The sequence below is a fragment of the Sinohyriopsis cumingii genome, chromosome 19 (genome assembly GCF_028554795.1).
Source record: "Sinohyriopsis cumingii isolate HCF-2022 chromosome 19, ASM2855479v2, whole genome shotgun sequence".
NCBI classification, from domain to species: Eukaryota; Metazoa; Mollusca; class Bivalvia; order Unionida; family Unionidae; genus Sinohyriopsis; species Sinohyriopsis cumingii.
Genome location: NC_142979.1, coordinates 57,242,816 through 57,269,653, shown reverse-complemented (window position 1 = coordinate 57,269,653; position 26,838 = coordinate 57,242,816). Strand labels below are relative to the sequence as shown.

General features: G+C 38.0%; 1 protein-coding gene across 3 annotated transcripts in view; it reads left to right on the top strand.

Annotated features, from left to right (window-relative positions):
• LOC149775753 (proline-serine-threonine phosphatase-interacting protein 1-like) overlaps positions 1-26,838 on the top strand; it is an 87,466-nt gene that overhangs the window by 41,857 nt on the left and 18,771 nt on the right. For 2 of the 3 annotated variants that reach the window (XM_089943082.1, XM_089943080.1), the window contains exons 3-4: positions 13,428-13,502; positions 24,665-24,806. In XM_089943082.1, the coding sequence (XP_089799208.1) occupies positions 13,428-13,502; positions 24,665-24,806 (217 nt within the window). The remainder of the gene's footprint in view (positions 1-13,427; positions 13,503-24,664; positions 24,807-26,838) is intronic. The other variant, XM_089943081.1, reaches the window with a different exon arrangement.

Here is a 26,838-nt window from a genome sequence, read left to right as displayed (position 1 = left end):
GTAAACGACACTGGCATTACGGTGATGCCCTTTGCGCGTGAACCACAATTTAATTTCTTCTTCGTCTTCTCCTAACATGTCGTCGAAAATGACCAAATGGGTTTGACGGGAGTCAGAGACGATGCCGTCGTCTTCTTTAGGAATGCCTTCCACAAACACGATGGAATCGCCTTGACTTTCTCGCAAAAGGCTGTACGCCGATTGCCACTCTTTGTAACACCACACGATCCGTTGAGGTGGCCGATCGATCAAATGATGTTTATGTTCGATCAAACGTTTGACGAATTCGGTTTTGCCTGAACCGCTAGGTCCAGCAATGAGCATGTTAAAGGGATGGCGAAGATACAAAGCCTCCCAACTGGCACGATCTAAGTGTTCGTCGATGACTTTGACAGTAGAGGAAGAGGGAGCAGAGACAGCAGAGGTAGCCATGGTGTGAGAAATGTCACTTGTGACACGAAAAACAAACAAGACAAGAGTTTATATACTTTTTTCAGAACACGTTTATTGAATGTTTCAAATATGAACACGAAAGACAAAAATACATACAACCCAAATAGTGATGTACAGGAATATAAAACACAGCAAAGCGATCAAAGTGGAATATAAACAAGTGTATGTACAACATGTTTTGGGTAACCAAGATGTCCTAGGGACAGTGTGTAATGTTCTTACAGTCTCTACATGAGGTATTGCCACACAAGTGTCCTCCCGGAATGACCTTTCAGGAATGTCCATGACAGTCCTGTCCTGAAGCGAGTGGTTGTTCTCGGTGACGGGTTCTTCTGGCACCGTCACTAACACAGGTTGAAAAGTAACTTTTTTCCTTGAACAACTCTTGTGCATACTGGGCCACTTCTTGGGTCCAAGCCTCAAAACCCCCCTTTTTCCAGTCACGAACATCTGTCCAATGAGGGTGTAAGTCACAAGCTATGCACACATCGTCATACACGTCTTGGGTAGCTAAAAGTTGACGAATCTTTTTTTCCTGTTGAGGTCGAGAAGTATCCAGATGAAACCGCAAGGCTTTGAGCAAAAGGAGTTTTTCGTGACCATTTAAGGCCATGGAGGTGGTAAGTACTGATCGTAAAGAGTCCACAAAGAATCGGCTGGTAAACGAAATCCCAGAAAACAAGTCACTAAGACACACACCACTTGTCGTCCCAAATTGAATGGATACAGTTCTTGTAATAATCGATGGTAATGATCCACGGTTTGAATATGGTCATTGAGTTCCTTCCACGGAATCTGTTGGATGACATACGACATAAGCCGTGGCATAGCTGCCTGTTTTTATAGTCTCTTTGTTTCGAAAAGAATACACGTACTTTCTAGCCAGTGATGTTCGTTTTCCAGTGGGTAATGTAAATCTTGCATACTGTAACCGAAACTTCAGAGTTCGATTAGAAGTTTCCTCTTCCGCTAAGTAGATTCCACGTAAAATATGTTGGTAATCCTTTACCTCGTCTTCCTCAATGGGTTGTTCTAGGTGAATCTCGAAGTAACCAAAATGATCAACACGTGAATCATCGGGGGCCTGGAAGTATTGAACAAGGTCTGACCATTGAAACAATTTCTGACGAATCAGTTCTCTTATACCCTTCAGGTACCAGTGGTTCAAACACCGGTGACGTAACGGATGCAATTGTTCTTTACGTTTCACTTGTATTTTGACCAGCTCTCGGTAAATGCGTTCTCTCAACTCCACAGGCAAAGCACGAATGTTCTCTAGCAAAGTATCCATGAATAGGTCATACTAAGTCCTCTTTGGTCTGACACAAGAAATGTACTCTTTGCACAAACATGGTTTTACTTCAGTGTCGAATTTAAATCGTTGAGTCACTAATCTACACATTACAATTCGTTCAGAAGTTTCCTCTTTCACTAAGTTGACATTGTGTTGAAGATGTTGGTAATTCGTTAACTCTTCCTCTGGAATTCGATGCAGTACGTTTACAATGATGTAACTACAATCGTCCATACCAAACCAATCCTTTTTAAAACTAGAGGATCGTTGATCAATGTCCGTCCGATGGAACACTTTCAATTGAATCAGTCCTTGTATAGCCTTCAGGTACCAGTGGTTCAAACACCGGTGACGTAACGGATGCAATTGTTCTTTACGTTTCACTTGTATTTTAACTAGTTCTCGATAAATGCGTTCTCTCAACTCCACAGGCAAAGCACAAATGTTCTCTTGTAAAGTATCCATGAACAGATTATTATGGTAAGAAGTTACTTCAATGTCTCGGTCCCACTAAGGGTAAGTAATGACAATTCGGTGACCATCGAGCATGTTCTACGTAGGCCGAATCTTGCGGTTCCCAGTGGTGAAGTGACACACCGCAACTGAAGCACTTGACTTTATCTCCTTCGCTCAAGTAGAAAAATCCGGCTCTGGCTAATTCTTCGGGGGTCGGTCCTCCCAGATACTTTGGCCATTTTCCTTTGAACGATTGAAGACGATTTTCAAAGTCGCAGTATTCCGACAAACGCACAGGAAACGAATATTCGTCTTTCACAGGTTCGTTTCGATGAGGGTTGGGTGACAGGAACAGGAGTTTGCTCAGGGCTGGATGACATCCGTAGGGGGGTAGACGTGAAGGTGAACATTCCCCTTTAAACCCAGTAAAATGTCTAAGAGGACGAGCGGCATCACTTTCGCATCCCACAGGTTTGACACGCACAGCATCACTTTCCATGACAGGGGTAGTGAGAACAAAGTTCCCATGATGCTTTACGGCATCGCTCAGGTCACAACGTACAGCATCGTACACATCGCAAGGCTCACAATCGCACTCGTCTGCAAACTCCGTTACGCAATTACAATGGTAACCGCATGGACAATCGCAGTTTCCTTCCGGACATTTTCCGTCGCAATGCATGGGTCTTATCCATCCAGTATTAGTCACACCAGAGGAAGATACAACTTTTTTACAATCCCCAAACTGGAACGATGTCTCTTTCAAAGTATTCATCTTGTTCGCTCGATCTTGGTAGTCCCAATGAACTATCGATCTTGCCTAGGGTTCCTGTTTTATATACAGACCAATACCGACGTGACCGTACGGTAAGGTGAAATGATTGGGAAGTCGCACTCGCTTCTGGTACACGATTTGATAGACTTTTTCCAAGGGTCGACTGACGATGTGGTGAGTGGGTAAACGTACAATCTTGTTCGGTTGGTGAGTGGTCACTTTAAAGTTTCCATCCTCTCCCGATTGCAAGGCTTCTTTCAATACCCCAAAGTTCACCACTCGACTGGTACGATAATTCAGAGTCAGTCCTTTCACTTTGCACGTCGTGTGCACTTCTCCTTGTTTGTCCCGGTATTCGTAGCCGTAATTTTTGGGACCGCCACTGACGAAACTTAGAATCTTGTCGTCGGGATGCTCGTCTGTCCAGGCTCCTAAACGGTCTCCTTCGATGTTAGGGTGATGTTGAATCGGGTGATGGATGTAAATGCAACTGTCCGTGTCAAAGTACAGGACGCGTTCTTCTAACAGTTCTAAAGCTTCGTACAATTTTAAGCGAGCATGGGCTGTCACGTAAGCCGCAATGATGACATTCCCAAAAGGGTCGTCTTGTACAAAGTCCAGATCTTCTTCGTAATTGACCAAGATCAAATTCTCTCGAACGACGTCCACGTGTTTCATGTATTTGGTTTTGTCGTGAATCATCTGGAAGTAGCGGGAAGGTTCTGTCAAATATTCCGTCTTGGGTAAACACGGTCGTTGTGCCATTTTACCCCACAAGCAATTTAACATCACTTTGGCAAACGATCGCCTGCCTTCGTTTTTCTCGATGTGGTCTAAAGTGATGCCTTCTTGTTCGTAGTATTTCTCTTTGAATTGTATTTGGTCTTCGGGAGCGTGACACCAGGAAGGATAGCCGCTGGCTTCTTGCTTCAGTTTCAAAAAAACATCCACGTAGTCGGCGAAAATGCCTTTCTGCGTGGGGTCACCCTTGCGGTATTGTTGTGTCTTGGGAAAGTGGCAAATTTCGTACACTTCTAACAGTTGGTATCCCATGTCCAGAGCTTTGAACAATTCCACGCTGACCCAGGTTCCCGTCAAGGCACGTTCTTCCTGGCTGTGATGACAAGGCTGGTCTTGGTTGCACGTTTCGGCACAAGTACGGCACAAGGGAAACATCAGTTTGCCTTGACAATGGTGAGGTAAGACGGGATGGTATAGGTTCGTGGGAGGCAAAACTTTACACTTGATCAAGCCTTCGTATTGTCGAATGTTTTTCAGGTCGATGTGTTCCGTCAGCAATTGCGGGTGCCCTACAGGAAAGCGACAATATTTGCACACGTAGGGATACAGCGAACACACGTCCAAGTATTTGATTTCTTCTCCTTTCTCTTCGTCGGCTTGGTACAGCAAACAGGTGGCATTGGTCCTTCCTCCGTACAAACTATCCCTCGGGTTCAGCGGGTCCATGAACTGGTAACTTTCCACGAGGCGTTTAAACTCGGGATCGGTTTTCATACGGTGATCGTACTCGTGTTCCCACATTTCCACCACTTGGTATCCTTCCTGTTCTAACTTTAGGCGTCGCTGACAAGTGTCCTGGTACAAGTCTTCCATGGTTCGTTGCAAAAACTGATTTTTAGTGCCACGGTCAGGGTAACAGACGGGACATCCGTGAAATAAGCAACCGTTAAACTCGTACACGATCTTGGGGTTTTCTAAGTCCCAGCCATCGACCGAATACGTTCCGATGGTCTTTTCGCCCCCTCCGTTGCGCGCATGCTGAATCCACTTGTCTTCCTTGTCGCACAAGTAATGTAACCAACGTAGGGCTTTGACCGAGTATTGACGTTTGACAAAGTGGGTCGTTTGAGGACTGATGACAGCTACGATGTTTTCAGGCATGAAAATGAATTGGCGGTACACTAAGGAACACGCTTTGGCAATGGTGCAAGCTTCTTTCAAAGGATCGACCCCTCCGTGTTCCATGAACAGTTCTCGAAATTTTCCACAGCAACGCCGTAAAATGTCCACGTCGGAACGACAATACTTTAGCATTTCTTCCTGAAAGTCGAAAGGGTCCGAGGCGTGAGCCTGGTACCAAGCGTAGAAAGCTTCTCGTTGTTCGGTACGCATGTTGTCGGGGTCGTAATAGTGAGCCTCAGGTAAATGGGGTAGAACGGCGTGTTGATTGGCTTCCGTATTGAAAAAGTGTGGAAAGTACCCTTTAGCCATTTCTGTCATTCCAAACGTTTTAGGCATTCGACTCAAAGGCATGGCCAAATAGCTCATCGAATCTTTGAACTGTACTTGTCCCACTTGCATGAAAATGATTTTGGCTCCGTTCAAAGTCACTCTAGGACGCTCGGTGCCTTGTTCCGTATAATACCTCAAAAGAAACTGTCCATCGTATCCGGAGAAATTGTGAGCCATCACCGTGGCATGACGATGACAATCTCCGTAACGTTCGATATCCTCTTGGCTCCACGTCTTGTCGACGGGGTCTAAGACCCATTGGGCAAAATCGGCTAACGTGTTCGTCCCCCGAAAGATTTTTTCACGCCCTCCAGGAATCTTGCTGCAGTGAGGGCAATGACTGAAGATAGGTTCTTGAATGCACTTTTCGCACGCTCGATGAGCCACGCAGAAATTAGGAATGTGAATGCCGGTCTCTTGCATACATTCGAAATCGAAAAAGATGAAATTGCCTTTCTTCTTGTGACCGTCCTCTTTCTCTGGTGGGGGTTGGTATTTTTGCACGTAACATTCGTGTTCCAAGTCCACGATGTGGTGACAAATGTGACATTTTTTCTTTCCTGAACATACGTGTGCCTTGGTATTATTGGTACGTATGACTTGTCCACACGCGGGGCACAATCTCAGTAGTTGACAAGCGCATTTCTTCTGTGAACCATGCGTCTTCAAATGTTGTTGGTAACAGGTAGGGCTGACAAACGTGCGCAGACAAGTGGAACAAGGCACTGGTTCTTCGCTCAGACAGGGTGGAGAGGCCAAACATCCTGAGCATTTCCATCCACAATGTTTGTGTTGCTCTCGATTATTATAACCATAGTCACATTTCTCACAATAATAAACATATCCCAGGAATCCAGTGATACTGGTAATGGTATCGAAATGGTCATCGTGATGATAAAGGTGAATGTATTTTCCGTCCTTAAAATCTTGGCCTCGAAACAATAGAGGCCCGCGCATTTCTTGAGGGTGCACTTTCAAGGTGTATCGTGGAGCTAGGACATCTTGCAATTTTTGCATCTCGGGAATGCCACAGGGTGTGTCTTTGGGCAGTCCGGCTTGTTGTAACAGGAGTTCTGCTTCGTTTCGTTGTTTGGCTCGGTCGGAACGTTGAATAGTGTTCCAGGTTCTTTTCCATTCTACCGTGTCGTTCTTGTTGGCATAGGTTCGTTCCACCACGATGGCACGGGCTAAACACATCTGGTCATGAGGGTTGTTAATTCGGACGAGACTCGTTTTGGTGTTGCGAAGGTCGTCCACCAATAACATCTTTTTGCGTCCTGTCCCTTGAGGAGGAGAGACGTGGGTCATGTCCAGTGTGGCTTTACCATCGGTGATGTCAAACTGATCATTAGATTGTTGTACGTGTTGAATCTTGTCCATGACTTTGGAAGCAGTCAATTCTGCAGGGGTGCTAAACTCGATCCAAACAGGGGATTTCAAACCGTCGTGTTGTATGGAAAGTCTCAAGCGATCGTCTTCTTTGGGTTGACATTGTCGCTTAAGTGCAGTGAGCAAAGAATCCCACACCTCAGTGATGAACACTTCTGCTTTCTCTAACGGTACTTCGGACTTGAAATCTTTAAACTTCACCGTGTATTTGTAAGCCGTGGTTCTAAATTTTCTAGAGGAGCGCTTTTCCGTCTCTCGAATGGAATAGTACTTTTCAGGGTTGACAAAGGGTGGTGAACTTGGTTTAGAGGGTTCGGATTCTGGTTCACTCATGTCCTCTTCAAAATCACTGGCATGAATTTGTGCCAAGATTTCAGCCCTGGTACGAGGCGATAGATCACGTTTCTGCCTCTTACTTTCTTCTTCTTTCTTCTCGAATGAATGGGATCGTTTCATCTTGAAAGCAAAAAGTCAAATGACTCAAGTTCAAACACCATAAACTACTTTATAGTCATAGCAGACCAGCGTATATAAAAGGGTGTGTGTCTTGTCCTTTCACTATTCATTTCACTCTCAAGCCGAGCACAACGATGGAAGAGACTAACCAGATGGAACGTTTCGTCAGAGCTTTGCGAGGGGTCATTAGAAAATTCTCTTCAGACCAGCCTACGGACTACTCTCCTTCCTTTCGAGATAAAAGTCAAGATACTTGCTATATCTGTCAGAAGAAAGGGCATTGGTCTTCAGAGTGTCCAGACCGTCAAAAACGAACAAAAACAGGGACTAAAAAAGACAAAAGTCAAGATACCTGTTATTATTGTCAAGAAAAAGGACATTGGTCTCCAGATTGCCCAAAAAAGAAACAAGAGGAGTCAGAAGAAAAGAGGGATTCTTCAGAAGAAGAGAGGGATTCTTCAGAGAAAGAAGAGGAAGAAAAAAGACAATTCTGTTCACAAGAGGCAAAGAAAGAGGAGAAGAAGAAAAGAAGAAGGGAAGAAAATGAGGAAAAGACGGTGAAGAAATTTAAAAAACAGAGAGAGTAAACAAGGAGAAAGAAGAAGTCAATGAACTTTTAATTAAAGTGTTGTGTTGTGAATTGTGAATTGGATTGTAAAAAATGGAGAAAAGAATAAATGAATGATATAAGGTAAGTGTCTTTGAGTTGTGATTTTAAAATAAGAACGTACACTCACGCACTCATACACAGACACGTACTATAAGGGTAAAATGGGTGGGGTTTATTTTTTTGAGTTATTGGCAAATTGAAATTGTATTTCTTTTCAAGAGTATTGGGTGGCCCTGAAAAGGGCCTTTTTTCTTCATGGTGAAAGGGTGAGTTTAAGCAATCAACTTTAACTGCCTTATGCCTTTGCCACGGCCAAGGCCTACTTCTGGACTGCGTAATGTTGATAATGATTGGGTTGAAATCACTAAGGGTGGTACGGTAGGCTTAGTCACAGGGTTAACGTGTTTAGCTCGGGAAGGTCGTATTCTCTTCGATCGTGATAAAGAAGTCTGATACATTTGTTTCAGACTTCTTAACTCCGCTAAAATGTCCAACAGTACCGTGACCGTTTGATTTTCACCCTCTTGTTTCTTTGCTGCTACTTCTTCTTGCTGTTGCTGCTGTTGTTTTTTTCTTACCTCTTCTTCTTCTTGTTGCTGTTGCTGTAGGAGAAAAGCCTGTTCCGCTTCCTTTTGTCGTTGTATAAATTTCTCCAATTCTTCTTTTTGTCTCTGTCTAAAATTTTCCACTTGCGGTAATGAAGAAGGTAACGAAGGTTCCGGAACAAATTCTTGCGAGGAGAGAAAATCCACAAAATCCCAATTCACCTCTTCTGAAAGTAAGTCCGAGTTCCCTTGGGCAGTCTCCCCTGCTGGTGCACCCCAATGGATCGTTTTCTGAGTTTCCGTCATGTTGAATCACTGTCGCATAGATTGACTGCACACAAGCGCTAGCGAATCTATATAGACTACGTGACGTCACAGACTGCTCTCTTCGGATTGGATGCAGGCTGACTGAATTCTGTAACGCGTGTTAGGATTGGTGAATGAACTCAATCCGTTTCAATCCTTCCTGTCCCTATAAATAAGCGCCGTTCACTGCATTGATTCACCTATTCTCGGAGCCTCAACATGTGGACAGACGTTGAATCTTCAACCCTTGTGTCAACAATGATGTTCAGGACGGACATGCTCATGTATGTCCGATCCAAGTGGACCGTTGTCCACAGGACCAACAGCAGCCTGTGGATAAGAAGAGTCTATATAGAGAGACAAGGTTGCCTCAAGAGGACTCTGATGTATGGCCCTGCTGTAAGACGAAGTTTGAGGAAAAGAAGATGTCGCAAATGCCCTTTATGTTAAGGGCATATTAACATAAACCAAAGGCCCTTTTCAGGGCCAGCCATATATCTCGAAAAGAGATAGTCTTTCCATTGCCTACCCCTTTTTTAAAAAATTTTTTAAAAAATTTTTAAAAAAAATCCCATGTTAAATTCCCCTTGTACGTAGAGTGACCCACGATTTATTGCCATGTTAAATTTCCATTGTACGTAGAGTGACCCACGATTTATTGCCATGTTAAATTCCCCTTGTACGTAGAGTGACCCACGATTTTTCGCCATGTTAAATTTCCATTGTACGTAGAGTGACCCAGGGGTCCCTGTAATGCTAATTCCCATTGTACGTAGGGTGACCCCTTTCACTACTTACGGAAGTGCATTACATTTAAAAAATGACATTAAAAAGCATAAACATATTATTATTTTTTACAAAAAATTAGTTTCTAATTAAAATGTGGCTCACGTAGGAAAAATACAGCACATTTGTAAATGAAGCAGTAAAAGCATACATGTCATGCGAATTTGAAAGTGTTACAAAACTTGAGGGAAGAAAGAAAGTACATTTAAAAAAAAACGTCGCAGCTAAAGAAGAAAAGGGTACACATAAAAATAAACCTGAAATAAGAATGCTACACTGTCGGCAATATTCATGATGATAATAAATAACACCACAGAACAAATTAAAATATATAGCATTCGATATTTTGTTACAGAAACAAATAAGCCCAGCTGAAAAACAAACAGTATATAAAATACTGCAAGATGGTTTACGAGATTTTGAAACAAATAAAAGGTAATGAAAATAATATAAATATTGGCGTAATCATCAGAATATTTGAACTTGCTTCAAATTTGGTTCAGGGAAGCTACAGCAGAACAGACAACTACACCATATACTATGCATAAGTAAACCTTTAACCATGTAACATTTTAGCTCATCCATTGAACCTTCAAATACATAAAATTATCACAAAATAGCCAAAATCAGATTATATAGGAAGTTTTTTTTGCACCATCTAGATACTAAATTCAGTGCACTTTTCACAGTGCTAAGATATGCTGATTTTGAAGATTTACTTTTTAATTAATTTTCACTGATATCTAGTAGTAACTAAAATTAAACTAGTGCAATAAATGACAAAGTATATTCTGAAATATTACAGATGCATAAAGTTATTTTGAACAGTGAAACACAAAATACCAGAGATGTAAATCGTGTGTTAAATCAATGATAATACAATGGGATTGCAATAGAGGAAATACATATTTTAAAGAGAAAGGTGGTCAACAAATACACGTGAGTGAGGAAAAGCAGTAAATTCAAGTCCTATGTATTAGCACAAGAAATGCGATGTTTATATGAACATTGTTCAACGCTTTCTTTAGATAAACAAATCTCAGATTTAAAGCAAGATAGTCAAGTCCAATTTCTCATCCTTATCATATTACTGGCGTGAAATTTAGTTCAATCCTAATTTATTTGTTAGTTTTTTTTTCCTCCATGATTATATCTTATGTATAATTGTATTTAGGACTTGACCTTGTCCAAATGAAGTTCATTGCGTATCCGACCAGCAACTTTAATTGTGTAAATGCATAGTTAATATTCAACTTTGAGTGTGGGTTAAAGATTAGGATCATTATCAATGGAGGTAAAATATATATTGTGGTCTGGATCTGGGATACTAGACTTTTTCCATGTAGAGCTTGTTGTTCCTGATATTCCCATGTGTTTTATTACAACGTAAGTAACAAATTTTATCTTGTTGACAACTTAGAATATTCTACCAATGAACTTTTTTAACCTTCATCATGGTTCTACTTTAGTGACTTACCTTTTATATAAAGTCAGTCTTGTATTTATTATCAAAGGCGGAATCAGTCTTATTGTTGAGTTTAGTGTTTCATTTAGGTGGGATTATTATTATTCACTGGAAATACAAAGTGCCCATCTATAACATTTACACAATGTACTGTGAGTAATCGTCATTTGATAAATTTGAAGTGATGAGAAAAACTCGTCATTGGATGGTATGTATGTTTCATAGAATCTATCTAATCTATCATTATATTAATATGGGTAAATGTCTTTCCTCAAAATTCTGGATTACACTGAACATAACTATAAGCCTTGTCGTGTACATTCATCACGGCCCTGTGAGTAGCATGAAGTCAATGGAGACATCGCCATCTCTCAAAACTGTTCCAAATTTTCTGTGAATTTTTCATATTTAAATTTTGTAGCCACCAGTTTTAATATCCGCCTCACAAACCGAGAACAATGAACAAATCTAGTTTATCTTTTCAGTTATTTTCCTACCATTCTCATGAGCCTATTAGCTGATTCAATTCTTGCTGACTGAAAAATATTTCTAGTTGTTATGAGGAATGATTTGTACTGCTTCATCTGGATCATTTTGTGAAATCTGGAATTAAAACGACATTCGTTGTAAACAGTCCTCTGTCCTGATATCGCACGTTATGTGCGTGTTCTTCGCCGTTGTCTTAAATTTGTTTCTCTCACAGATATGGCATGCATTGGGAGAGCAAAAAGCGTTCTATCATCATCTCTGAACATCATAGGTTTTATTTCTTTGTTTTAATTTTTATTGTTGTTTTTGTTTATTGTTTTTTTTCTTCTTCTTTTTTCATTTGTTTTTTACATTGTCTTTTTTCTGGTATGATTTGTGGTTGTTGTTTTAAAAAAATGTATTCATTGTACACAATTAGTTGTAAAAGAACATCTGCTATAGATTAGTCGGTAATATATATGAAATGATTTGAGGTACAAATAAAATCATAATCGATTGCGTTTGGAGGGTGCCATATCCATGATATGGTCTTGTACATCCCGTAAGGTAGCATTGATGAAGAACATTATTACAGTATTGTGTTACGATGAAACCATAATACAATATACAAAAGTTTTAATGGATGAAGACTGTAATTGAATGTCAGAGAACAGTCTTCTTCAGTCATTATATATATATATATAGTTGTCTACAATGTAACATAGTCTTTTGTGCTATAATATTTTTGTCAATTAAGAAAGGTAAGAAATTTTAGAGGTGTATTTTCCCTTTTCATTTCCCTTCTACTGTAGGGACACCAATTATAACCAAATTGTAATTCGATTGTAATGATAGCTTTCATCTTGATAATCGTTAGGACCACGACACTGGACTATATAATTAGCACGTCAACATGCATTTGTTTCTATATGTCAGCTATTATGAGAGAATTAATTTAATTTCTCTAAGCTGCATTCATACAGTCTACACTAACCCATGTTTTCATATACAGTTACGACTATATCAAAGTCATTTTCATTGTTGTACTGGACATCTACCAAGCCAGTTCATGTATCCATACGAAATGTATTTTGATGGTCTAACTAAATGATATTAGGCTTATTTAACACACATTCTTCTGCATAAAATACCACACATGATACTAAGTTTTCACGTCTATGCAATCCCACTGGTTTTTAATCCACTCAGGCAAAAGATCTTCATCTGATAAGTCGATACCTCTCTATGTGCAATAATAAATATTCAAGCCTGCAAACTGCGTATTCAAATATATATGTGAACATCGTTTGAACAATCAATGTCATGAGCTGTGTGCTTATATTTTTAGAGACTATGCAAATAAAAACAAATGTATTATATTCCATCTGCACACCTTTCTGTGTCGATCTTTTTTTATAAATTTCATAGTTAGGTCTAAATAAGCCTCGTGTGATTTTCTACTGATGACTTTCTGCAGGTATGGATATGAAATATGAATCCCAATCTTTACTGCTACAGCCGTAAAAATTATGCTCATTTAAGTTGATATTAAATTATTCTTACGTCTTTTCGTTATGATTTTGTTTGAATGTTGCGTATTCATACCTCTAATTTGTTTTCTACTAGAAGTATTTTAGGTATTGTAATGTGTTCTAGTTTGTTTTGAAATCAATGATGATCCTTGCGATTAACATCATCCTTAAGGTCAGGATGAAGTGCATAGCGCATATGCCGGTCATACAGCGATGTGTGAATTGCTTACACTGTATTTGCACTTTCTCTATAGTTTAATCTATTTACGCCTAACTCAATGTGCAGTCAAGAAATGAGTATGCTTCCAAGGTCTTTGGATGATCTTTCTTCTCAAAAGAATATGATCATAGCATTTTTTTCTGAATGAGTTGTTCCTTCGGAACATCAACGTGTAAGACACGAAATTTTAAATTACTAAGAAATTAACTGCATGTTTTAAACTGAAGGAAATAAGTTTAAACTCTGTTTGGATGGTCAATATCAAATATAGATAGACAGACATTGCAGAAAATGGTATATGGGAGAACAAACATTAAGATGACAGTATGACCCATAAACCTTGGTCATGATAGCATTAGGACTTGAACACGGGTCTTGAACATTGGAAATATGGTGTTTAATCCACTTTCTTATTTCAGAGGGAAAGCAGACCAACAGTACAGTAAGGCTCTACAAAGTTTGACAAAGTCTGCAGACGGCCGTGAAGAGACTGGGCGAGTATCAGATTCACTAAATGTTCACACTGAATAACGACTAGGTTACAAAATTAAGAGAACAAAACAGAAAAATAGAAACGCCCCAGAAAAGTATTTATAGTTTAATTAGAATGCAAAAATTGCATTATACAGTATCGATCTTCGGTTGTCGCTCGTATCCGGTGACGACACTAGTTGTGCACCCCACGGTGACTTCGCATGTGGCTCCTGAGCCCAAAGCTGGATGCACACAGGATGTTACAGGTTGGGCATCGGAAGTCTTTAGACGTGATGGTCTGGTGTGCTGCGATGTGCCGTTTTTCTCTCGTGTTTGTGAGGCATTGGGACGGTTATCCTCCACTAGTTCGACAACCTTTGCGATGAGTATGCGCTAGGTAGACCGGTCCATGGCCGAGACTTCGAGCTCATTGGGTTGGATTCAGCACCATTTCAGGTTACACTAAAGGTTTTCTTTGTACCTTTTCCTGGGGTCACCCTCGTTTCCGCTTTCCCCGTTTGAGCTCACCATATAATAGCTGTCTCGGTATTTTGGTCTCGTCCATCCAAATCACGTGGCCAGACCATGTGAGCTGAGATGTCATCAGCTGTGCCACTATGCTAGGAACACCGGCCCTGATGAGGACTTCTAATCCTGGTACCCAGTATGATTGACCGTAGTGAGCGCTTTACATGCCCGTGGTATACAGTCCCGGTTTCACAACTGTAGATCAGGGAGGTGAGGACGACAGTTTTAATGTAGACTTTGATGTTGGTGGGCATCCGAATGTCTTTTTGCTGCAGGACTCTGACACCAAATCTTCAGAGTGTTTGGCTTGCTTTCCGGACCCTGGCTGTGGTTTCATTGTCCAGACACCTATATTCACACACTGTACTTATCAGGCATGTAAAGCTGTCCACGATCTTCAACTCTCTCCCCTCATTCAGTATGGTGAGTTGTGGTGGGTTTGTGTAAGGAGCTGGCTGAATGAGTACCTGTGTTTTGTTCAGACCAAACAGACTGGATGCCTCAGAGAACTTATTCACAAGGGTCAGTCAGTCAGTCAGTCAGTCAGTCAGTCATACATACATACACACATACACAGTCATACATCTGCAAACAGAGCTTCAACATGTTGTCTTTCAGTGTCTTTGTCATGCAAAACTCCAATGCAAGTGAAACAGGGATTCATCAAGGCGATTCTTGATGTAAACTCAATTGTCAACGTCCTTCACTGCATGGAGGAGGACTTGGGTGAAGAAGAGGTTGAACAGCAGAGGCGTGAGCACACAGACCTGCTTCACTCCTGTCGAGATATCAAAGAAAAAACACTACGCGAGTCAAAAGCTCAAACCCATCTTTATATGTAACATATCGGATATATAATTAGTTATCAAACTGGTCAGAAACGTAGATAGATAGATAGATAAGGCATGAAAGAAACAATTAAAAATTTCAAAATAAAATGTTTTTAAAAGGCTGAAGACAATGGCTGAGGTTGCGCCTTCGGTGGAATTTCAAATTTAATTTCAGCTCCTAAACGATTAACCCAAAATACTTTCTCTTTTTCTCTATCTGCTTGTGATCAGCAGATGTGCCCATTGCCAATCATTGTCAAATGATCTCGATTGCAGCTTTTACTGGAATGTTTTGATAGATGTTGCCTTTTTTTATTGCAATCATATACCCAAAAATGCCCTCCATCATGGCGCTTAAATTTATTTGGGTTTCTCCATATTTTGTTTTTTAAAGTTGACGCAATAAACCACATCAATTAAAGTTTGAAGATCACCTGAAACATGTTCTTAACGTTTAAATTATCCACCTACTTTCAAAATCTGTATCATGTATGAATCAATTCGGAACTCACACAACTTACAACCATTAAATTCACACTTAACACAACGAGTAACTATTTTTTCTTTCGAATATCCATCATTCCCAATGCCCAAAATATTTCACTTTCTGAAGTTTCCAGACTGTGTAAACTCTTTTTCGCAGTTTTTAAAAAGCAACGAAGAAGCCTCGTGAAACCATCGTTCATTGTTTCAAATTGGGCGGAACCTGCGTGTTTTGTGTTTAAAATTGCTTTTCGATGTACGCCATGAATTAAAAACTACTTTTATGCAGCAATATATGAGTGTCAATTTCTTTGAAATGTACCTTAGTATCCAAATTATCCCCCTTTTGAAAGCTATTTCTCTTGTATTTTGTTAAGGCTAAGAAGTCTATTTTACTTTCTTTACTAATTGTAGTTGTCATTTTAATTTTTAAAATCGTTATGGAGTTATGGAACTCCATTTTTCGTCCTCCCAAGAAGGCAAATATCATCAGGAAGTATATCATAGAAAATGTTAAACTTTTGATTCTTAGTAATATTTTATTTCTCAGGTATAGCTTCATAAATGTTTGCAAATCACGGAGAAAACACGTTCCCCATAACTATACTTGTTTTGGAGAAATATAAAAAATTAATTTTAAAAAAATTCTTTTCACAACAAATTTTAGGTAAATTTATAATTTTATCATCCAGTCGATTTGGATCCGGATTATGAAGCATCATCTTTCTACAACCAACCACAATATGATCAGACTGGACGTGAAAACAAACGCTGTCAATATTTGCTGTAACAGGGAGATTTAAATATTTAAAAATCTTACAATTGCTCAGTCTCGCTTGGACAGTCTGAAACAATGCACCGACCTTGACTGAACACACGTTGGTATAATCCACTTTTCCTCAGGTTTGTGAATATGTGGAACATTGTACAAAATATTTTGGTCTTGGATTATTCGGAATCAAGCAGTTGTATTCTCCTTTTCTTAAAACTGCCTTCATTCAATTGTCCAAGTTCATGTCTGACTTCCAATACTGTACCATGATCAGTTGGTTTTGAAAGTTCATGTCTGTCCTCCAATACTGTACCATGATCAGTTGGTTTTGAAAGTTCATGTCTGACTTCCAATACTGTACTATGATCAATTGGTTTTGAAAGTTCATGTCTGACTTCCAATACTTTACTATGATCAGTTGGCTTTGAAAGTTCATGTCTGACTTCCAATACTGTACCAAGATCAATTCGTTTTGAAAGTTCATATCTGAATTCCAATACTGTACCATGATCAATTGGTTTTGAAAGTTCTTATCTGAATTCTAGTACTGTACCAAGATCAATTGGTTTTGAAAGTTCATGTCTGACTTCCAATACTGTACCATGATTAATTTGTTTTTAAAAGTTCATGTCTGACTTCCAATACTGTACCGTGATCAATTGGTTTTGAAAGTTCATGTCTGACTTCCAATACTGTACCATGATAAATTGGTTTTGAAAGAGGCTGGTAATACTCCAACTCATTTAAGTGTTGTTCCACTTCTAAAATATACAACTACTATCTTAGCAATGTACTAAAAATAATACAGAAAAGTCCCTGGTCAATATGTATAGTTAAATATTAAGATGCATAGAGCTGCAATATTTGTACTACGATAAATAAGGCAAATATACTATAGGGGTTCAAGACTCGGCCACGCCCACATCTTTATTATGCAATATTGTGGCTATGTCTTTTGCTATCAGATTGAATAATGGATGGATAGAGTAGCAGATATAGCCATAGAAAGATTCATAGATTAATTGATTCTTTATTCAGAATGTTTGCTACAAAATCGACTTGAGAAAGATAAATAGAGTTTTTCCCAGAAAAAATAAGAAAATAATTTAACAGAACTATGGTGAAAGTTAGATGAGTTGAATTTCTAAATTATTTTAACTCTTAAAAGATCAATCCAACTATTTTCTTTTTTTCTTCTTATGTAGACTATCAGATGTTGTGGTCGGTGGCAACCACCGTTTGTATTTATGAAAGCTGAAAAGTGGATACTTGTTATGGGACTCGTTTCACATTATGACCAAGAAGAAAATTTAGTGCTATGATGAGGCTGTGACAACAAGCAAATTTTACATTCCAGGCACAAGACACGCCACCATTTTGGTTTCAGCCGCCCTGAGCATAAGGGTAATTTAATTTAGGATCCACAATGACAACTGTGAGGTATGGTGGGAATTTAATGTTTAGAGTGTCAATATGATCAGCAATGTGGGCTGCTATGGCGGCTTTGTAGATTTTACACGGGCTACCATTTTAAGGAATGTTTTTGGCCTCGATGAGAGCAAAATCACTGTGACATGGGCTGCCATTTTATGAATTGATGGAATACATGTAGTCTAATGGACATTTAACATTGTAGGTCGGTTTAGGAAACTTGCACACTTAATGACTATCCAGATAAATCAGAATTCACCTGATAATATAAAACCATTAGGTGTCAGTGAGGAGCAGTAGCGGACAAAAGTTGGTCTAATTAGAATTATGGAGTTGAAATTTCGATGTCATAGGTCGAGAACTACAATTTCATGTTGTGAGCCAACTTATGTTTTTTTATTACATTTTAGTTTTGCAACTTTATCAGTTGAATTATACAGCGGTGGTTGAAAGTTCCATTTTCAGTGACTAACTTTTAGATTCTGTCTGTGGAATTACTCAGCGGTGGTTGAACTTTCAATGCTGCTTGTCCAGAATTCCAGTTTCAGCTCCCGAATCAAATTGATTGCGTTGAATGTTTTATTAAATATTTTGCGTTTTCAAATTGTATTTGTTACATTACACAGTAGTGGTTGAAAATTTAATTTAGTCTGTCGCGATTTTAGATTTAAACTTTTGCATTACGCAACGTTCTATGTTGCAAGTCGAAAAATCCAATTTTACTTGTTGCATCAAATTTTTTGTGTTGAAGTTTTAAGTTTACATGTCGAGTTTTAGATCTTCTATCTTAGATTACACAACGGTGGCTAAAAGTTCCATTTCCTATTTCCAGAAACCTCAACAAGTATCGAGGAACGTCTTTTCTACTGAGTCATGTATTTACTCAGCCACCTTTTTAATTCTGAGAAAGGCTGATTGCATTATGTGTATTTTGTCATGGAACGGCTACATAATCCATGATGAATCGAAATGACTAACATGTCCCAAAACCTACCGAAACCTCAACAATTTTTATTATGTTCATTAAAAAAGTATTGAATATCATACCTGGAATTCTTCAAATGAGATGTTTTCGTAGTTTTATTTATATTTTTGCTGTTGTTATTTAGTTCAGATCTTCTCGCATAGTTAATCTCAGTGCAATACAACTTTGTAGATGCATCTAGATGAATACCACAAATATCAAAAAAGTAAGTCAATTTTTATTTTCAAGTCCATGCTAGTTGGAAGCAAGACATAACAATCACTAAATATTTGTTACAATTTGTAAACCTGAGTTTCTCATCATATTTGGCATGAATAATTACGACCCAAAGACAATTCCTTTTGTAAAATGGTTGCCCCTTTTACAATGGGTTCAAGTTCACAGAAAATTTGAGTTACGGTTTTGATTTGTTTTCTTTCTTCATTTAAAAATATTTTCACAACTTGGCAGTCGTCACTATGAAGGCAAGAAAACTTATTTTATGGTATGTTCGTTCACCCAAATGACCTAGAAGACAAGACCATGTTGGAATGAGTCATAACGAAGCTAATACAATTCATTTGCTGACTTGCAGAATTGCCCTTTGATTTTCGGGTCATGGTGACAATCACAAAACAATTTTGCGTCAAGATTTTTGTTAGAAATTTTATTTTTCATTTTTATTTCTTCATTTGCTTATATTTCTTAAACCAGGGGATGAATTTCGTCATACTTCGGGTGAACCATTATGAAGGTAATAACATTGATCTTTGGGTCACATTTGTATCGAATATTTGCAATAAGATTTAAGTTCAAGTTATTTTTGCATTCGCTTACATTTCTTAAACACTTTGATGAATTGCATCCATACATTATTGTGAACTTAAGACGATTAGTACCGTAACATGCCACCTTTGGGTTTTTGGGTCAAGCTCACACGTTCACATCACTGTGTTGATCGTAGCCTTAACATGCAGGCCCTGCCATTCTTTTGCTTAATACAGTTTCTCAAGGATTACATGCATCATAAGCATCCTTCTTAGTGCTGATATTTCTCTTTGTGAGTACAAAACACTAATACCAAATATGACCTTTTAAGCAAAGGCTGTAACAAATGTTGTGCACAAGAGTGTGCCATGAGCGGCAAATCTCTGTCTTACCTGATTAACGCCCACTCCCCAATTCCCACCTCTCCGGCACAGTCCTTTAAAACTGCGCTGCGACAGGCTTCTTTTTTCGCGCTTCAGGCCGTTTTCTACAATGTTTCAAGCGCTTTTCCCGTCGATTTGCCCTTTGTTTAGTTGCAAAAAGCCCCATTCATTTTTCACACACGTACACGTGAGTTTTCTTTGCAATGGATTAGCTCCATATGTAACATTCGATTTTTCAAATTTTGCGAATTAGTTACTCCCATTGAAGATTTCCTTTTTAAATTAATAACAAGAAAAGCAATAATAACAATAATAGTAGAAATTTATAATAATAATAATAATAATTCAGAGGCTCGTGGGAAGTGCTTAAATTTTGTAATATTTACTTTTATTTTGATTATAACTACCGTTGTTTAACTCAACAAATAAGGTTTAAAACCGCGACTGTTGTTCTTGTTGGTTTAACGACATTTATTAGCACATATTTAACGTCCAGTATATCTGGTGGAAGAGGAACCTGGAAAAATCCCGGGAAGAACCACCAACCTACGGAAAGATACTGGCAATGTTTCTCACTTACCCCCGTTGGCCGAGTTTGAGACATGAACCCACTGAGACAGAAGTGAGATGTTTGTATTATGTAAATGCGAGCGCCTAGAAACACTCGGGGAATAAGGAAATATAACTTTGAACCATAGGCGTGCAATTGAACAACAGATACAATATGAAACTTTCGACAAGGGAAATATTCTTTAAAAGCAAATAATGTGATTTTTTTTGTTGTGATGGTGGTTGCCTCAACCTCGTTTTTCTAGCACACGATATACATGGCTGCCAGTACAACTGGTGGAGAAATAACTCGAGAAAAACCACCGACTCAAGGAAAGCTACTGACAAATTTCATCCCATATCCGCGCAGACCGAGCCTGCAACTACACTGAGGTCAGATGACTGTGATTGGTACAGGCGAGCGCTTTAGACCATTCGGCCACCCGAGGCAATTCGAAAACAGTTTGATTAAACCTCTGAAAGTGTAGTTCCCGATATACAAAATCGAAATTTCAAACACTGCTATGCAGTTCAAGAGATAAAATTTAAAAACTGATAGAGCAAATGGAACTTCCAACTGTTGCTACGTAAAACAAAATTTAAGATTAAAAAATTCAACATATGAAATGGAAATTTCAAAGCCAACAATTTGATTCAACATGTGAAAATGGAATTCTAGACACGTGAGATCAAAAACATTTCAACTGCTATTTTTTGACCAAATTCTGTCCCCAACGGCGCCTCATTGTTGCCCATTAACATGGGAAAGCCTCTAGACCAGATGAAATGTAAATTTGCTGCTTATTAAGATTATATAGGTGGACAAGGAGGGTATTTACATGGTGGCACACATCTGGACTCAGAACACAATTAATTTTACTATATATTGTCTACATTTGTTTCTAAGTACTGAAATTTCCATTGTGTGACCATCAATAATATTAATAATAATAATAATAATAATAATAATAATAATGAGGACTTTGTATAGCGCCTAATCTTTAGAAGCTCTAAGCGCTTTACAACATTAGACAACACATATAAGATAAAAAAAACAAATAATGATATGATTACAAAAACAAACACCATGAAATTAGAAGACATAAAAAACCATGCTGAAAATATTTAAGGTAGGAAACATTATTAGGTCTTTAAGTTTGTTCTTGCAGTCGAAATAAGTGAGTTTTAAGAGCACTCTTGAATGGGATCGCTGTGTCTTTGTGCCTACGTTCACTGGGCAGTTCATTCCACGTTGCTGGTACCTGGTATGCAAAAGAACGCTGTCCATATGACTTTGTTTTCATAGTGTGAATAATGAGTATACGATTGTCAGAAGAGGAGCGTAAGTATCTTGCTGGTGTATACACATGGGTGAGGGCGGATAGGTATGTTGGACTAGAGTCCGACAGTGAAACGTAGCACAAAGAACAAAATGTGTGTTTGATTCTGGATCGAATGGATAGCCAGTGTAGGGTACAGAGCAGCGGAGAGGTGTGCTCTGATCGTGGTACTCTAAGTATGATCCAAGCAGCTGTGTTTTGAATTTTTTGAAGTTTCTGGACCAGATATTGAGATGAACCAGACAGAACTGAGTTATAATATTCCAGTCTTGAAAGTACTAATGAACACAAGTGTTTTAGTGGCATCAACTGAAAGATATTTGCGAATCGAGCGGATGCGTCTAAGTTCAAGATATACAGCCTTGCATATGTTCATGACATGTTGGTGCAATGTGAGAGTACTGTCCAGAGTAACACCTAGGTTTCATACTGAGTGTGTGAATTTAATGTTGGTGTTGCTGATATTTATTGTTTGAGGTAAAGGATGTGAATGAGAAAGTCTTTGTGTTGTGATCAGAATGGCCTCAGTTTTAACATCATTCATCTGCAGCTTGTTACATGTCATCCATGATTTCACATCAGAAATACACCTCTCTACACCTTAGATGGTAGCATCAACTTCAGTTGGGTGGCTAGATTTGTATATTTGGGTGTCATCAGCGTACAATTGGTGAGACACTGCATGATGATCTATGACACTTGAGAGCGGCTGAGTGTATAGAATGAAGAGAACAGGTCTAAGAACAGACCCCTGTGGAACACCACAACATAGATCAATTGGGCCGGAGTGTATTCCATTTGTAGACACAATTTGTGTCCTGTTGACCAAGTAGGACTTGAACCACATTAAGGCTGTATCATGAATGCCAAATACATGCTGGAGACGGTGAAGTAATATATCATGGTCTATTGTGTCAAATTATGCAGACAAATCAAGGAGGGTGAGGACTGTAATCTTTCCGCTATCCAACGTAGAGAGAATGTCATTAACTAGTTTTAGAAGAATAGTTTCAGTACTGTGGTAAGGGCGATATGCAGACTGCACATTGCTAAAAAGACTGTTTGAATTCAGATGAGATACAAGCTGGGATAAGAGAACCTTTTCTAATATTTTTTATATGAATGGGAGATTAGAAACTGGGCGGTAGTTCTTTAAATCGTTATGGTCTAGTGTTGGTTTCTTCAGCAGAGGTTTTACATCGGCAGTTTTGAAAAAATGATGGGAATTCCCCGGATGAGAGAGAGGTATTAATAACATCAGTTGGTGAAGGCAATACTGGATCTAAGCACTCAAGCAGCAGTGATGTTGGAATTGGATCACGTTCACATGACTTTGGTGCACTCTTGATCACGATTGTACGTACGAAATCCATAGAGACAGGTTCAAATGATTCTAACGGTTGCCGCTCAAATTCTCTATCCCAACTGTATGGTGACGACGAGTCAATTGAAATTGTGGTGTCAAGCTTATCTCTAATGGTTTGTACTTTGTCACAGAAGAAATTTGCAAACATATCCGTAAGGTCGACTGGAGAGAAAGTAGTTGGAAGTGGTGTAGATTTGTTCCTTGACGTTAGCTTGTTAGTAATCTCGAAGAGCTCTTTGCAGCTGGAACTTTCCATGATCCTAGTACTGTAGTGGGCTGATTTCGTTGCATGGACTATATTTGTGAGATTCTTCTTAGCGGCTTCATAGATTTGCTTATGAATAGTGAGTCTGGTGGAAAGCCAGAGCCTCTCAGCTTTACGGCGGTCTCTTTTAGCAGTGCGAAGCTGGTTCTTAACACTGCTATACCATGGAGAACACTTTTGAATTGATACTCTGCACTTGGTAGCTGGGGCATGTTTGTCGAGCAATGAACGCAAGCAGTTATCGAGTTGTTCTGCTGTAGGAGGCAAGCAAGTTTTTAGGTTTGCTTGGATACAAATCAGATGTTAATCTTAAACACCTTCAACTATGACTTCACGATAAAGTTCTTGTCATAGTTTCACCGGCATTTTCTTTGAGAGGCCGAACTGTAAATAAACCAACGTGCAACAGAACGCATATTTCACTTCCGGATCAACAGCAAGGCCTTATTACTCACTGCGCACTGTCGCCGAAACGCGCACAGACAACCACACCATAAGCTCATATTCTAAAGAATAAACAATTGCCTTCAAATCCATACCAAGAATGCCCAAATCTAACTCTTTACCATCACCAAAAGGAGACAGGAGAAAATTCTCTACAAACAGACTGGGGCTACATTCGTGGGTACTGAACCGTAAATAATAATTGTAATCTGATTTCATATGTCCAACATGGCTGCCATTTGAATCAAACTAAAACTAGTAATAAAAGTCTACAACTGACATGGACTTACCTCAGACTTAAATAAATCGCCGGAAACCACAAACAAAAATCAGAGTCCAAATTAAAGCAACACCGCAAATACGACACTGGCATGGAATACAGCAGATAATATAAAAACCACAAGAGTATTTTGTCAAAATAGCCGAGACCATAAATGATGCTAAACTTACGAAACTCACAAGGAATTTAACAGATGTTAAGACAATTCTGAATACAATTTCAAATTTGAAAATAACAAAATAAACATTGTACCAAAATAGGTTCAAATTGAAATTTTATATATAAAAGTATCTAATTAAGACAAAATTAAAATGGTATATTATAGAATTAACATTTGTAAAGAGCTTACAAGTAATAAAAACTTAAAAATAAAGCATGCGAACAATTACATGGAATTTAAAAAGGTATCTTTAAGAGAAAAGTATCAAACACGAAATCTTAAAAACAAACTTTTGAAAAATTAGATAAATATTTTAAGAATATTTGACAAGAAATAAGAAAACCGAATAAAATAAATGAGTTTTTGGCAATCAAAAAAACATTGTCTGAATTCAAATTGAAAAAGAATCTTGGTATATTTATTATCAAACAAACAACATCCTTGCATACAAATAAATGAAGGGGTAACTATTATGTGTTTGATACTGCACGCATATATCTTTTACATCCAAATATACAATGATGCATACCATCACACTAGCCATTGATGGAAAATGAATGATAGGTCATAGACAGAACTAAGTAAATTGTACTTTATGTTTAATTTTGTCCATTTCCAGTGGTTTAGGGGCAGGATGGCAGGAATTAAAATTGCAGACGGAGAAAATAGCTCAATCCCACGAGGAATCCGGAAATGAGTACATTAAGATGGCCGAGAGCATCAATAAATTTGCCGAGGAACAACGACAAATGTCGAAACAGGTGATGTATGTTTTTTTTCTGTCTGTATCACCTTAGATATTGCAAATATTCGTATATGATACCAGTCTCATGAATGTGAGTCCACATTGCAACTGTGTTAATTAACAGTGTGAAAATCTATATTCTGTCACGATAAAAACAAATCGAAAGAACATGTGAATTTCTTTTGGTTATTTAATTTTTTTTAAACATCGCATTTGGTCATTTTAAAGTATTTTCTTTTATATACGCAACTACATCACGAATGTCAGTGATATAACGTACGTACCTATGCACGTTCATTACTAACATACACGTATCCTTTATGTAAAAAAATGAGTAGTACATAAACATACGTTTGTGTGACTAGAAATTTAAAGTATATTTTCTTTTTAGCTTTATTTTTGGAAACGTTATTATTCTATTACTGTTCTAGTATGAGTGCAATCAATAATATATATATATATATATATATATATATATATATATATATATATATATATATATATATATATATATATATATATATATATATATATATATATATATTATGTGTGTGTGTGTGTTACGTATTTAGGCTCTAATGAACAGTAAAAAAGAAAGAGTGAAAACAACAAGCATTGAAAAATGTATACATAATTTTTTCCCTGGAAAAACGCTAAAAATAATAAAATAAGACCTACGATTTTATGAATCAAATCCAAAAATAATCCAAGAATAATCCACGATATAAATTTAAATTTATTCTTTCTCTTTCTCCAATTGCAACTGCATTTGTTTTTCTTCTTTATCTTTCTGAAGTTCCGGCTTCCTCAACTTCAATAATTTAGTCTTGTATTTTAATTCTAAATCCTTCACTTTTATGTCAGAGTCTGATGCAGACTTACTGATCGAAACCAAAGCACTTTTGTCCAAAACATTCTTTTCTACCAAGTACGGACCACAATATTTTTTTTATTTCTTGCTTCGTTAAGTAAGCCTTTACCTCAGAAAGATCATATTTTCTGGCAAGTTGAATTAATTCATCTTTTTTGAAATGGTCTAATTGGTCCTGGGTAGGACTTGAAAGAAAGATCTTCACTTTTGGTGACATTTTAGAAAAAGCTTGCCGAATTCACTAAAGATTTCAAAAGCATGGGGAATTAAAATTTCAAATAAAGTTTTCTGAAATAATTTAGCCAAAATCCCGAGGACGAGCGACCCAATTTCTTATGTTACGTGTTTAGGTTCTAATAAACAGTATTTAAAAAAGAGTGAAAACAACACGTTTTGAAAAATTTAACAAAAAATTTGTTTCTCTGGAAAAACACTGTAAAAATGAAAAAATAAGAACTTAGGGTTTTGTAGATCAAGTCCAAAAATAATCCAAGAATAAACCACGAATCAAATTTTAGAAGTCCTAGTAAAGAAATGTTTTAATGAATTTAAGTTTGAGTCCCGACGAAAAATCCAAAATGGAAGACGATGACGTATACTGTGGTCAGTATAGCGCTGATGTGTTTACAGTTCTTTGTGAATCACAGAAAATAATATTCCGGTGTCTGAATTCCGAATAAACTTTAAGGAAATGTCTGTGTCCGATAATTTTGTATGAGCATTCAAATATTTTCAGGAAAAAGAATTAATCTTTCAGAATCCAAATGATTTGAATAAAAATTAAAACGTAACTCCAAACTGGTCACAAACAAACACTTTTCCAGAGTCCAAAGTAAAAGCACAACTGATATTATTTCTCTATAGACAAAGGTTACACAGTCAATGAATACGCAAAACATATTCCCGTAAGAGGGTCACATGATCACATTCCATAACATTTTCGAAGGTATTCACATGCCTAAGGTGACGTATTCCAGTACAGTCTCGATTTCACTATTATCATTCACACATTAAAAATGAATTTAAAAAAAGTAGTTGTTTACTTGATTCTCAATCAAGACCAGGAACTAGGTCAGCAAAAGATACAAGTTTGGTGTTTACTACTAAACAGTCAGGTCAAACTAAGTTCTGGAAAATATAAAATTCCTTGTAAACAAAATTAAATTACTTTGACATG